The sequence below is a fragment of the Crocodylus siamensis genome, chromosome 5 (assembly GCF_052110815.1).
Source record: "Crocodylus siamensis isolate JL-2025a chromosome 5, ASM5211081v1, whole genome shotgun sequence".
Taxonomy (NCBI): Eukaryota; Metazoa; Chordata; order Crocodylia; family Crocodylidae; genus Crocodylus; species Crocodylus siamensis.
The window spans coordinates 151,566,277-151,580,781 of record NC_143399.1 but is presented as its reverse complement, the minus strand read 5'-3'; the positions used below and the strand labels follow the sequence as shown (position 1 = coordinate 151,580,781).

Genomic DNA, 14,505 nt, shown 5'->3' with positions numbered 1-14,505 from the left:
GCTGATCTGCTTCATTGACTCATGTGCCTGCTAGAAAATTAGAAGCTAATTCCTGTATCTAGTTACAAAGAAGAATTACAGATGTGTTTAGTAAGTGGCTAAACTTTTATAGATACAGTCTGGGCCCAACTGAAGTCAATAGGAATGTGGCTAATTTCAATTATGAAAGAATCTTGCCGTACAAGAAGCAGCTGTCTTGATAGCCCAAATACGTAATTTGTGAAATAGGAAGAGCAATTTGCTATTTGACAGTAAGATATATTTTTAAAATTGAGGCAAGATTAAGTATCTAAAGTTTCTAAAATGTAAAAGCAATTACTGTAAAATTAATTAGTAATAGTATTTGTATTACAGGAGTCTGGGAAGTTTCAGTTTGTTTCTCATGAACTCAAATGCCAAGAGCTTAGGTTTGCTTTGTAAAGTTGTAAAGTCAGAGCATTTGACTTTATGTGATTTTTTTTCTCTTCATTTCAGATTAGTTTTTCTGGTAATAATATATTAGTGTATGCAGTGAAAGAGCAAAAGTACTCTTGTAAATCTGTTGTTGACTTAAAGATGTCTAATTCCTTAATGTTGTAGGATGGGTATCAGCTATCTACCTTTCAGGACCCGGGGCCAAATTAATGGAACTCAGTCTGAAAGTGGGCTTCTAGTTCCTCTGCCTGCCACTGAAATGCTGCTGAAGTTCTGGCGTTATGGGCCAGGTAAAATCGCTTGGTGGGCTGTTATTGTCAACCCCTGTTTTAGGGGGATTTTTGTAGGTGCCAAAATGTTGAATTATTGTCAATGCTGAAGTACCAAGGGTGTACCACCTTGCATTGTAACTTCCTAGTCTTGCAAACAAATCTTTGGCTCCACTTCCAGTCCGGTTAGTCCACTTATTTAAACCTGAGTTTAAAAAGTAGACTGAGGAAGGAAGGGCTTTCTCAGGTTTGAGGTTTTTTGAAGTCTAAATTATAAACTACTTGTCAGGAATCTGGTCTTGGAGTAGGGAATGAATGCCTATCGGAACAACTCCAGAGCACCATAAAATAAATCTCACCAATTTCTTTGCCAGGGGAAGGTTCACTTTTTTGGCTATTTGTTTTCTCTAATATAAACACATGGTAGTGTGTACCTGTTTATGTAGGTGTAAAATCCAACCCGTGTCACCTAAACACTACATTGTACATGCAGCTTCCCCTGCCTTAAGTAAGGATGTGAGGGGAAAAAATAAGTGTGCATGACAAAATCTAGTCCTATTTCTTAACACTATTTTCAATTTGTTCTGATATTATGGGGAAGAGGGTCATATATAAGACTAAAATATAATTCAGCCTACTGATCTAACCAACAGAAAACTGAGGAAGACATTTAGTAACATTTTTCACCATGTTTCTTACTGCCACCTTTATTACTTGGAAAATGTTGCCCTTGTTCTCATCTTAAACAATTAAGCCATTTCAGCTTAATGAAATAATGTACATTTTTCTCTCAGTTGAGTTGGACACATTGGTAGGCAGTTAAATGTGTTACTTTGTCTGCTTTAAGGACAACTTTTTTCCTTGAGAATGGTACAATACAGTTTTCTATGCAGATGCTAGAAAACCTGTACACCAAATCATGCTCTTGTATGTTCTGTGTCCACCACATCTTACAGAGAATATTTTTGAAATGTTATTGAAAATGTATTTTATCTCTCTCTGCTTTATTAATATGAATCCAGTTATACAGGACTCAGAGAGGTAAAGGGTCTTTTCTTCCTGAAAACTAGAATTGAAATAATTAATTGTAATTTTCAAGGGAAACTTGTATGTGGACATTCTTATTTTGTGGTAAGTGGGTTCTAAGCTCGACGTGACTTGAGTCAGTGTAAAAAAAAAATCAATGTGTATCAAACTAGGGAATTCATTCCAAAACAGGCTACTAATCTAACAAAGGCTTGTGCACATGATTTAAATTTGTACCATGATATAGTCCCATTGGAATCTACTGAGTGTATGTGGTAGTTAAAGAAGGATGTAGGTTGTATCAGAATTAAGAATGTTTGCATGCAGATTTGTAACTGCATAATTAAAGTATAATTAATTATTACATGCAGTTCATTATTTTGGCTTCAACTTTTACATAGATAAGGTCAAATAAATGTCAAGTACTTATAAAAATGAACATAAGTATATTTCTTAGACACACATACATCACAACTTTACAGTCTGATAGCTCAAGAGATTCCAGATTTAGATGCAAATTCTGAGCACTCCATTTGGAAGCGGGAAGTCTACCTTCTCAAATGGTATAGGCTCCTAGTTTTGTACTTTAAGGGTGGGAGACTTGGACTTTAAATTAAACCTTTCACTAGGGTACAACTAAATGTTGCCCACTGCAGGCCTTCTTCAGTCTGTGTAATTCTCAGAAGGTAAATTGGTGGTGAAAGGAGGACACCTGTATCTTTTTTTTGGATTTTTTGGAGGAAGGAGATGGCTAATACTTTGGAGGTAATTTAGACTTAACTTTTTTAGACTGCTCAGGAAGTTGGAATATCATTCTGGAAGAGATTTGCTGCTGAGTGGAGTGTTGGTAAGTTAGTCAGAGATGCATGATACATGGCACATCCATGTGGTTATGGCAGGGTGCTTGGCATGCACTTGTCAATTTAAGAGAAGGCTGAGGGAAAAGAAGCTTGCAGGTGTGACAAGGGCCAATTAAGGAGACACATGACCAGAAGGGGGCTGGGCTTGAGCCATATAAATCCAGGGCCTGAGCTGGTGTGGCAGTCTAGCCCTGGAAGCCAGCAAGAGAGGAGCTTCTGGCAGCAGGGCTACTGGAAAAACAGCTAAACTGGGGTAAGGAGCAGAGAGCCCGGGAACAGGGTGGAGAGGCCCAGAGGCTTGGGAGCAAGGCCAGAGCCTGGAAACAGCCCAGGTTTAGGAACAAATAGACCTGGAAACGGGTGGGTGAGCCCATAGCTTGGAGAGGGGCAGCAGAGAGTGGAGGGTCAGGATGCCTGAAGCCCAGTTAGCAAATAGAGCAGAGCCCATAGAAGGGCAGAGTGTGGGGCCCAGAGAGCAGCATGTGTCCTCAGGGCCAGAGAGCCCAGGGGTCTGGAGCTCCAAAAGGAGAGAGCATAGTAGGGCCAAGGGAGCCCTAAGGTCTCAACTGGCCTAGGAGCGGGGGCAGGACCGGGCAAATTCTAGTCCATGGGTCGGATCGGGCCCACCATGTACTCCATTTCCGAGCAGCCCTTGCCCATGTTGCTCCAGCTGGTTTCCTTGGAGAACCCAGGAGTGGTGTGACTGTGACAGTGTGGCCCCAGGGTCTCCATGGAGACAGGCCCAAGCAGTGCTGGCAGGGCATGTGGCTGGGTGGGGAGCTGCTCCAGGCCCAGGGCTGGGATCTTGCAGCAGTGACCACATGGGCCAGAGCCAAGCCAGAGATGTGATCTGCTCCCAGCTCCGGCTCATGCTGTCACCACGACAAGATCCTGGCCCCGGCCTTGGAGCAGCTCCCCACCCAGCCACATGCCCTGCCAAACTGCTCGGACCATTCTCCATGGAGACCCCATTGCTGCACTGTCATGGCCCTGCTGCTCCTAGAGTCTCCATGGAAACCAAATGGAGTGATACAGGCAGGGGCTGCTGGGGATTAAGTCCAGCCAGCAGCCAGATCTGCCATGATGCCCACCCCTGGTTTTGGGGGACCAAAGGTCAGGGACCACTGCTGGAGACTGCTGGGTCCAGGGAGCCTGGACGTCTCAATTGGCCTAGGAGTGAGGCCAGGGTCTAGGGAGACCATAGGTCAAGGACCGCAGCCAGAAACCGAGAGGACCAAGGAACCTATAGCCTAGGAGGGGTAAAGACGGGCTGAGAGTCCGTAGCCCAGGAAGGGCATGTGTCAGCATGGTATCTACAAAGTATTGGTGTGGGTACTGGGGGAGGATGGAGCCCATGTAATAATTAGCCATTAAGGCAATGACTATGGACACCTGCAATCTTAAGAGTGAGATCAGACTTGGGAAACCCTGGAACAGTCCCCCTTTCCTTGAAAGTTAATAACATCAAGGCTTGGTGGGCAAGTGAAGGGGAGAGTGCCTAAAGGGATCCAGGCTGACAAGGATTGAGCGGCCACTAGGGAGCATTGTGACTACCTTTGGGAGGAGCACTTGCTACAGCGGCAAATTTATTTTCAAATGAGCATCATTTCCCCGATAGGTAGTATGTGCATGTACATGCGTATAAACCAGCCTGCCTTTTCAGGGATGGTTCTCTATCCTGAATCCATTCACTGCTTTATTTAACTTGAAAGGATGCTTAGGAAACAAAGGAAAACAATAAAACAAACAGAAAACCCCCTGAGTACTCACAATGGGTTTAAATTGGGGTTGGCAGCATTTTTGGATGAGTGCCAAAAAATCCCTGCAACCTGGAATTTAAAGATGTTGGTGTGCCAAGGGCAGACAGTGGGGGAGCTGCGAGCGGCCTAACCCTTGTCATGGCAGCATAGCCCTGGCCCCTTCCCCACCATGCTCCCCAAGGCACGTGTGCAGCTGCTTCCAGCAGTGAGCCAGGCCATTGCTCTAGACCCCACGAGCAGCCTCATGGCTGCCTGCTGCAAGCCGCCCAGGCTCTGGCTGGATCACCACCTCCATGCGTAAGGGAGAGGGAGCTTCTCCAGGGTCTGGTTGTCTCCTCTGGAGGGCTTGTCCAGGCAGCAGCTGGAGGAGCCTTCAGTGTTCCTCCCTCCCTTGATTGCAAGGCATCAACTGAGCAGAGGCAAGGCACACAAACAATGGCATGAGCTGAGAGTGGGGATTTGCAGTCACTTCCCCTCACAGAATGAAGATTTACAATCCAAAGCCACCATTTAAATTAATGCAACCCCCTCTCTACCCCACCCCACCCCAAACCCCAGATGCACAGGGGCAGCATGTTGGGAGGGGAGGGGAGGGGAGGGAAAAATAAGGGAGAGCTGCTGCTGTCATGGGCACTGCTTGACGTGACTTGAGCATGGGGCATCCCCCCAAGGGAAGCCCGTGCAGTGGGCACGTAATCCCCACTGCAGAGAAATGGCAGGGGAGCAAGACTGGGCTGCACAAATAGCCTGGGCTGCTCACAGCAGGCAGCCACAAACCTGCAAGCGGGCTGCACTGGAGTCCAGAGCCCCCAGCCCGCTTGTTGCTGGCAGCAGCTGCACATGCACCTTGGAGAATGGTGGGAAGGGGCTGGGACTGCACTTCCCCTGGCCCCTTTCCCACCTGCCATGTGTCCCAAGGTGCACATACAGCCACTACCACTATGGAGCCCACGTTGCTGGCAGCAGGTGGCAGGCAGGCTGCAAATGGCTGTACTGGAGTTCAGACCCCTGGCCCAGATCCATGGTGGCAGTGGCTGCACATATACCTCAGGCATCATGCCTTGGATAGCACAACCCTGGCCTCTTTCCCACTGTGAGCCCCAGAACATGGTTGTAAAGAAGTCCTCCTATGATACAATGGATTGAACAGCATACTAGCTTTCAGTGCAGCTGAAATGTATAGATTATCTATATATATTTGTATGAGATAATGAATTGGCATAAACTGTGCTCTAGGTTAACTGTAGCACAATTCTGTAAATTCACAAGAAGGGGGAAAACGTTTCACATCACCATTTAAACATTTTTGTTTGCACAAAAATTACTGGCATTTTATCTGCCTTGAAAAGAGTTAGAGGTAGTCTATACCATGGTTAGAAGTGGGTGAGTGAAATCTTATTTATTACTTGTCATGGAACCTGCACTGCTACCTGACTCTTGTTTGTATGATTTCAGCTGTAGCATGGGGAGGATCTTGCTGCCCCACTAGTACAGTAAGATTGGGCATATTATGGTTTGATTCACTAAGTAACGCTTCATACACTTAGGAAACAAGCTATCCCAATGAGCTTTGTACTTTCTTTTTGTTTCTTATTTCAGGTAGACATGAAATCCTAGTGAAATGTTATGCAAAGAAAGTGGATAAGGCAGATACACATTTTGCATTCAGTTTATGGTGGGTGAAACAGGGGTAAGCCATCAAGAGCTGTTCTCACTGCTTGGCATCTGCTGGCAGGAACAACTACTATACAGTACACTCTAGTCCAGGGGTTGTCAACCAGGGGTATACGTACCCCTGGGGGTACTTGGGAAGGCCCCAGGGGGTACATGACAGCAGTGCGGAGAAGTGGGAGGCACTTCCGGTTTCGCTGCTGGCACATCTGGTTTCGCCACTGCATGCGGGGGACACTCCCCCCCCCTCATCGATTGGCTGCTGGGGGACCTCTCCCCCTCCACCCTCCTTGCTCATCGACCAGCCGGGGGACTCCCTGCTTCTTCACCAGCTGCCAGGGATACACCAACCAAAAAAGGTTGAAAACCCCTGCTCTAGTCCCTCCAACCCCCAAATACAGTCATACAGGACTAATGCTGGATCTTCGAAAAGGCACAGACAGCCGCCACACTGAAACATGGGACTGGAAAGACCACTTGGGTCAAGGTGTCCAGTCCTTGCATTTTCAAAGAGTCCTAAAAATCATCCACTCCACCCCTTGCATACACCAGAGTCCTCAGACCATCTAGCTTGAAGTTTCTAAGTACCATCAGGAGCACTAAAGCACCCCAGTCAAAGCTCTTTCCTTTACCTGTGGCCAATGTTTGCACGCCTTCAGAGAAAGACACCCCCTGCCCACCCCACCAAGAAACCACTAAAGGAGACAGAAAGGGATAAAAATCTGTCCTGGCCTCTTCAGGCAGCTGGCAGAAACTATGACGCGTGGGATTACCAGACACCATCCACACAGTTACATCACAAGCCCTACAGGGGATTACAGACACTTTATTTTTGTGTATCACATGTACTGTTCCCATAAAGGACTAGTCTGTGCTAGAGGAATCCCCAGGAAGAGACATGCACGGTGCTTCTGGTAGAAGCAGGTCAGAGTATTTTTCTCACTATGAATCTAAATGTTGCTGTTAATTTATACAGAAACTGGCGCTTTTTTATCTGAATCATAAGGTTCTAAGTGGAAGTCCAGAACAGCAATTTTATTTTCCCAGGGACCGACCACAAGTGGTAACCACCAGTACCACACCACAGCATGTTGAGCCTGCCCTGACTCTTCTGTTTATTGCATGACAGGAAACATGCATATCCTTTAACTCCTACATAGCTAACACATTTATCCATTTTGTTTTTCAGATTGATTATTTTTGTACGTACTTTTAAAGATGACGCCAAAACATGAAAAACAAGTAAGTAACATTTTAACTTTATTAGAGAGGGAGCCAGGATTGATGACAGATGTGCATAACATTTTACTGTGCAAAGGATCTACAGACTGAGAACTTGGAAAATCATTAGATAAGAGCCTGTTGCTGTTGTTGGGTAGCTATAATGGCTGTATGACTTTGTATGAAAAAGAGGATGCATTTTTTCCCACTGTTTCATATTACATAGAGAAGTTATGGAATCTCCCTCTTTGGAAACTTTCAAAAGTAGGCTCTGACACTTGGCTGGGATGATTTAGTCAGGGATGATCCTGTCTTGAGCACAGGGCTGGACTAGATGACCTTAAGAGGTCCCTTGCAGCCCTGCTTTCATATGATCCTATGTAGCTTTACTAAGTATCTTTGTGCATGCACGCGCATGCATGCGTGCACCCCCCCCCTTCTGCATTGGGCACACAAACACACACATTGGGCACACAAACACCCCCCCCCCCCCACCGCATTGGGATGAGAAATCAGGTTGAAGAGTTTAGGGGAAAATTATGAAGGCCAATGAAATTTCTAGGGGGTCTGACTCAATATTTTGGCAGTAGGAATTTCACTGGTGTTCAGGAGTTTGGGAAATATTTTGCTACAGAACTGGTGTCTATAGCTGTGATTCTCAGTCAGGGTGCTGTGGCACCCTGGGATGCCGTGAGATCCAAGGGTGCCACGCAATGTTAGCACAGATAGATGTGCAAACATGATTCACAATATAAAGCCAGTAATTTCAAATACGAATCCATATTGTTAAAAACATTCTGACATTGTGGGCTCTATAAGATCTTTGCAATAGAAAATCACTTTAGTTTTTTTCTGCACTCAAAAAACAAGTGAAAGTTTAGAGCTAGTATTTTCTGATGGGTGCCTTAAGTTTAGCCAGGGGAGCCTTGAGCCTGAAAAAGTTGAGAACCACTGATCTATAGAACCTATTATATTTCTGCACAAGTCCTTAGCGTCCTAGGTTAGAATGAACTTTCTTTAGGTCAAGGAAAAGCAGAAGTAACATATTCCTCATGAGAGAACACCAAGTGCGTTTTCCTTAGTTGTGTTCCCTTTGCTGAACACTCACCAAGTTGTCCCAGGGTCGGAGTACATGAGGTACTGTCCCTTTCCTTGGCCTCTCTAACAGAATTCCTGGGCAAAGGAAATGTTATACTTTCATGGAAATGGGACCGCACAGCTCAGCTGTCCTTGACCCAAGCTGATCTGTGAGTCCCCTTATAGTTTAAGGGGACTGATGCCAGTCTTGGGGATGCTGTGAGTTCAGTTCACCTGACAGGTGAAACTCACGGACAGGCTTTGTCTATAACACAGTAGGTTTTTAGTTAGCACAAGAGAGAGACAGATCCAGACACAATAGTAAACACACCTGTATGCATTTTCATACTTCACTTTCTTCACTAGTTTGGATTCATTGGCTTAGATCTCAGTTCCTATTTCAAGTCACAGTTCTTGTCTGCATTGTGAAGTCAGTGCCTCTTTTCTCCCTCTGTACCCAAACAACCTCCTCTGATATTACCTGGTCTATATGTTTAGACAGAACTACTCTGCTACAAATGCATGTCCCTTTGATCTTCTTTCCTAGCCAAAGCTTCCTTTTCTCCCAGAAGCCTGAGTACTTGTTCTTTTGTGAATCCATTTTAACCTCCTGCTTTCTCTTTCCCAATAAAACCTCCAAACTGGGAATCAATACCAGAGATTGGTGAATTGTGCAGCCATAATGACAACTATGTGGCATCCTAACTAGTAGAATAATTTCTGCACCCACCAATAGATAGAAATGAAACAATAGTTCCTGTGATTACAAACCTGTATTTTAGTTATATAATAAATGGTGTTTTACATGCTGTTTGCTTTCCTCTTTCTAACGTGCTTCTGTGAAATGCATTTAAAAGGAATGCCACTCCCATGTGTATTGCTGAAGACTTACCAAAGAGTAATTGCTGGAGTAATTATTCTCTTGTGGGTGTTTTAAAATTTCCTTCTGCTGGACAGTATTAGAGAGCGGGGGGCATTTTTCTTTTATGTGGCCAAAACAGGGTTATCTACATGGCATATATTTTTAGTTATTAATAATATGCATAAATGTTATATTAAGTTGATTAATTTAAATAATAATACCGGTGATGAGTGCAACTTTAGATTTCAATCATTCTTTCAATTTAAGTTGCAGAAAGTAACACTAACAGAAGGATGGAAATTAAGCAACATACACATATTTATATTTAAGCACTGCCTGGGTCTGCTCTAAACATTGTAGGCCTTCTAACAATCGAATATATTAGGCTATATTTTTTAAATATATATAGCTTGTGTTCCTAGGAAATGTATGTACCAAATCTACTTTAAAAACTGTATTAAATCAACATGTTCTCATTGTTATTGTAACCAATAAAAATACATGTTTCTTTAAAAAACAAAAAATATATACAATGGAAAGTTGATAAAAATCAATTATTTAAATTGGGCTTTTCACTTGTGGAGTTTCTTGTTTGCTTGAGAGCAAGGTGAATTTCTTTAAATCAGCAAGTGAAAAGCCCAATTTAAATGACTGATTTTTATCAACTTTCCCATTGTGTATATTTTTTGTTTTTTAAAGAAACATGTATTTTTATTGGTTGCAATAATGAGAACATGTTGATTTAATACAGTTTTTACAGTAGATTTGGTACATACATTTCCTAGGTACACAAACTATGTATATTTAAAAAAAAATAGCCTAATATGTTAGATTGCTAGAAGCCCTACATTGTAGTGTGCTATAAAATGGTGAAAAATATATTTCTTATTCACTAAATGATTAACTTGTTGCTTATATTTGTATTGAGCTCTATTAAGATAGCAACTTGCATTTAATTATTAAACACAAAAACAATGCTTCAGATTTATTTAATGTTTTGGATACAGAAACTTTTGTTATCAAAATGTAGTGTGCATTTACAACTAACTAATTTATTTAATGCTAGTATTAACTGTTACAGTAGTAGAATTATGAACTATGGTTAGAGAATTAAACCAGTTATTTTAGGTCTCCCCAAGGAAAATTTTCTAAAAGGCCTAGGTGAAAGTCATTTAAGCTTAAGTTCTTACTTGCATAATTCTCTTGAAAATTCTCCTTAAAATGGTCCTTTCTTTTGCACACACTGCTCCAAACTCTGTTCCCTTTCCCGCCTCACACACAAGAAATTAACAGTAAATCAAGCCGCCTTCTCTCTATGACAACCTACCATGCTCTTCACCCTGTCCTCCACCCTGCCCCCCCCGAAAAAGACCCAACAAAACAGATTAAAACCCTAAACCCTTCCCCGTAACAATCCATGATATCTGCTATTGTAACCCCCTGGACTTGTATGCTGAAGTATTTTAGCTTTGAGACATGGATAGAGCACTTCAGAAGTGCTGTACATGCGCAAAAGGACCAAGCAATGCCATTTAACTGAAATACCCAGAACCCTTAAGAAGTAGGGGTTGGTAGTTACTGAGCAGATGGTTGCTTTTCCTTGAGCTGGAGAATAAGCCTCCATTCTGGGTGCAGAATCATAAATATTGTAATTTGAGAGCTGAGTTAATCAGGTAGAGAGAATAGTTTGATACTATGCAGGTAGGCTCAGTTGATAATCCTGGTCAAGGAGTACTCATGATGGTGTATATCCATAAAATTCTACAAGTTCCAATACCTGTGATGACTTTACTGATTCTTTGCACCCAGTAGCGTAGACCCTACATCCCTTGCAGGGTCAAGCCCCTAATACATGAAAGATTTCATAGATTTCATAGACATTAGGGCTGAAAGGGACCTGGCTTGATCATCGGGTCCAGCCCTCTGCCCAAAGGGCAGGCAGTCAGCAGGATTGTGCCATATTTTTAAAACTTGACCTCAAAAGGTAGATTTTCCCTCTCATTCTTAAATAGAAGAAATCAGCCTTTAACTTCAGAATTTTTAGTAGAGGCTCATTGATTCAACACAATATTTTATTTAAATTATTTTAATAAATTACGTTACATTTATATCTTAGGCTATATTATATTACATTCAAATTTCATTTTAAGCTGGTTTATTTTTACAAAGGAAAGCTTAATTATAATTTAAATAAAAATTAAAAATCTATGTAAATTTAAAAATCCAGGTTTTTTGGCTTAAAAATAATCATGGATTTTTATTCACCCTGCCTAACAGCGACTTCAGCGTAAAATGGGGAAATAGATTATTGTTTTGTCTGATTTTTTTTTTTTTTTCTTTTAACTTGCAGCCTGGCTCTCTCAGGTTGGGATCAGAGAAGGCTATGTCTGCACCACTTCTGGATTGCAACAAGGAATGTTGCATGATATTCTGGCTTCATGTGTGCTAACCCCTAAAACAGATGTAATATAGCTGCCCTAGAGTGCTGCTGGATGTATGCTGATAAGCACACCTGAGACTGAAAGCATATTTGCAAAACTCCAGTGCTCCGCTAGATTGGCTATATGACACTCTGTTTCAGGATTCAGTATACATAGAGTGCTTTCCTGTGGCACTCCCTGTTGGAATCTGGAAGCAGTGGAGACATACTTAGAGAGTTGGCTTGGGTTCTTTATGGCCTATCAGCAAGTATAAAGACTTTGCAGGCCAAATCTGGTCCTTGCTCATACCTGAAGTGTGATAATGGCTTCTGTGTGTTTGACCAGGTGTAGCCACATACCATCATGTCATTATTTTTGTTTTTACTGTGATGGAAATTAGGAGTCTAACTCAGAGACCAGGTTCCCATTGTGCTAGGTGCCGTACAAGCAAAGAAAGCTGTTCTTTGCCCCAAAGTGCATATAGTGTCCCAGATTGGGGGTTGCTAACCTATGACCCATGGGCTGAATCCAGCCATTGGCTCTGACTCGCAGGTGTGGGGCTTCAGCAGCAGGGGGCTTTGGCTCCACACGCTGTCCTCATGCCACTGCATGCCCTAGTGCTCACTCCCCCAACTTGTGTCTGATCCAGGATGGGTTCTGGCTTGCAATCAGAAATGGTTGCTCACTCCTACTCCAGATCAGAAGAGTTTGAACCTTGCCAACTTCCTTCTCTTCTGCCACCCGTGGAGCAAGGCTAATAGAAAACTTGGGGTGGAGGTTTTCCTAGTGCAGTCACAGATGTAGATGTGCTGACCATGAAGTTCTGTTCCTACTAGAACTCAAGGATATTTCAGTAAAAAGTTCTTTTAAAATGAATGTATTGCTCTATTTGCTTACACAGTTTTAAGTTTCAGTTGTAATGTATAGATATGTATCTGAGTGAAAATTAATTTAATTGTCCAAACTAAATCAACTCTTGCATATACAGACTGTAAAACCCAAACCATAGAAAAAATATTTTTCAGTTGGCGGGGAAAAAAATCAGGCAGTTTTTCTGTATGATTCTTTTAAGATGAATGCTTATTATACTCCACCCTTTATTATGACTCACATCCTGAAATACCATGCTGATATAGTTTTTTTGTATGGAGTGGCTTGCCTATTGAGTTTATTTTAATGATGTATTAATAACATTCAGAATAATAATAGGGTTGGGTGGGGGAATATTAGAATTTACCTACTTCAGCCATCTGCACAGATGAGGATTTACTGTTCCTAAATCATCCCCAAAAGATGTCCATCCAGCTTCCTCTTGAAAACCTTTAATGAATGAGTTTCCACAGTTTCCATGGGCAGCTTGTTACAACATCCTACTGTTCTCAGAGTTAGGAACTTTTTCCTGAGACTGAATATAAATATGCTTTGCTCTAATTTAAACCTTTTGTCCTGTCCTTTGTACAAGGGAGAACAGCATTTCTCAGTCTTCTTCATGGTAGCCTTTCACATATTGGAGAATATGACATGCATCTCTGCCTCACCTTAATTTTTTTTCTAAACTGCAGGTGGCAGGCCTGGCAGTGGCGAGGGAGAAGTGGCTGCTTTTTCTCTGTGCCCGGCAGCAGCTTCTGCCCGGCTGCTGCCATTGCTCATCATGGGTGGGCTGGTCCGGAGTAGGCACAGGGTGGCCCGGGACTGCGGCTGTACACATGGGTCCTGGCTGGTCTGGAGTTGCTCCACTCCAGTCAGGGCTAGTCCAGAGCGGGTGCAGAGTGGACTGAGCCAAGGTCAGGGCTGGGGGCTGAACGCATGGGTCTCTGCCAGTCTCCATGGGGCCACGGTCTGGCAGCAGCAACTGCTGGAAGGAACCACTCCCCCCTGGGTTACTTAGGAATGGGGACTTGGAGCTTCTTGGGTGGCAGGATGCGCCACAGGCTGGATGGTGCCTGGGCCAGGTGGGACCAAAGGACCTGCCACAGGCCAGACAAATTATCTCCAAAGGCTGGATCCGGCCCGTGGACTGTATTTTGCCCACCCCTGGGCTAGATGCACAAAAGGATTGAGGTACCAAAATCCTGCCTAGCTGCCCCTATAAACACCTACACCCAAAATAGATCTATAAAATTCCAACTCAGCTGCTACCAAAATTTGACTCTGGATAAATTATGCAACTGATTAGAAGTTTATCAGTACAGGTAAGGTGTACATGGCACAAAAGATCTAGTCCTGGGCATGATAAAACTGCTCAGTTCTTGACAGTGTTAAATAGCTAACCATGGATATTGAATTTAATGAATAATTTAAGTTAATGACTAAGCCCATACCTAACTAAGCCTCATGAGGATCTACAAAATAGTAGTTCCTCACCCGTCTCACCTACTAGGCCTGATTCAGTTAGGTGCTTGTAGAGCAAATCTGTTGTACCAGGCCTAACAGAAAATGTGGTGGAAGGAAAAGATGCCTCCTTTTATCCTGTATCTCCCATGGTTAGACAGGGCACTTACTTAGGATAGGAGAGATCCAGGTTCAATTCTGTTTCCTGCCTGAGGGGATTTGAAACTTTATCTCCTACCTTACATGTGAAAAAGGTAGGCCATAGGACATTCTGTCAGGCCATAAGGCATCCTAGGGTGAGATCCTGCCAGTTCTTTCTCCTGAAATTGTTCCACGTTGTGTGGAAGAATTAAACTTGCAATAAGATTAGTGAATTATAAAATTAATGAATTATGTCACAAAAAGCTTGGTTTTAAAGGAGTGGGGTAACTACCTAGCCTTTTTGCTATCTTTCAAAGTTATAGGACTAGCTATGCCTTTGACCTCTTTCTGGTATCATGCACCCCGAAGTTATCAGGTCTCAAGGCTTCTCCATGTTCCCACATGTAGATTTGGCTTTAATCAGCTATATTTCCAGGCAATTATTTATCTGGA

General features: G+C 43.1%; 1 protein-coding gene across 5 annotated transcripts in view; it reads left to right on the top strand.

The window, feature by feature from the left end:
• Positions 1-14,505, top strand: part of SNX10 (sorting nexin 10) — a 78,405-nt gene that overhangs the window by 37,276 nt on the left and 26,624 nt on the right. For 4 of the 5 annotated variants that reach the window (XM_090046717.1, XM_090046716.1, XM_090046718.1 and 1 more), the window contains exon 2: positions 7,190-7,242. In XM_090046717.1, the coding sequence (XP_089902843.1) occupies positions 7,219-7,242 (24 nt within the window). In that variant the 5' untranslated portion in view covers positions 7,190-7,218. Of the gene's footprint in view, positions 1-679; positions 705-7,189; positions 7,243-14,505 lie in introns of those variants that run through there. The other variant, XM_090046720.1, reaches the window with a different exon arrangement.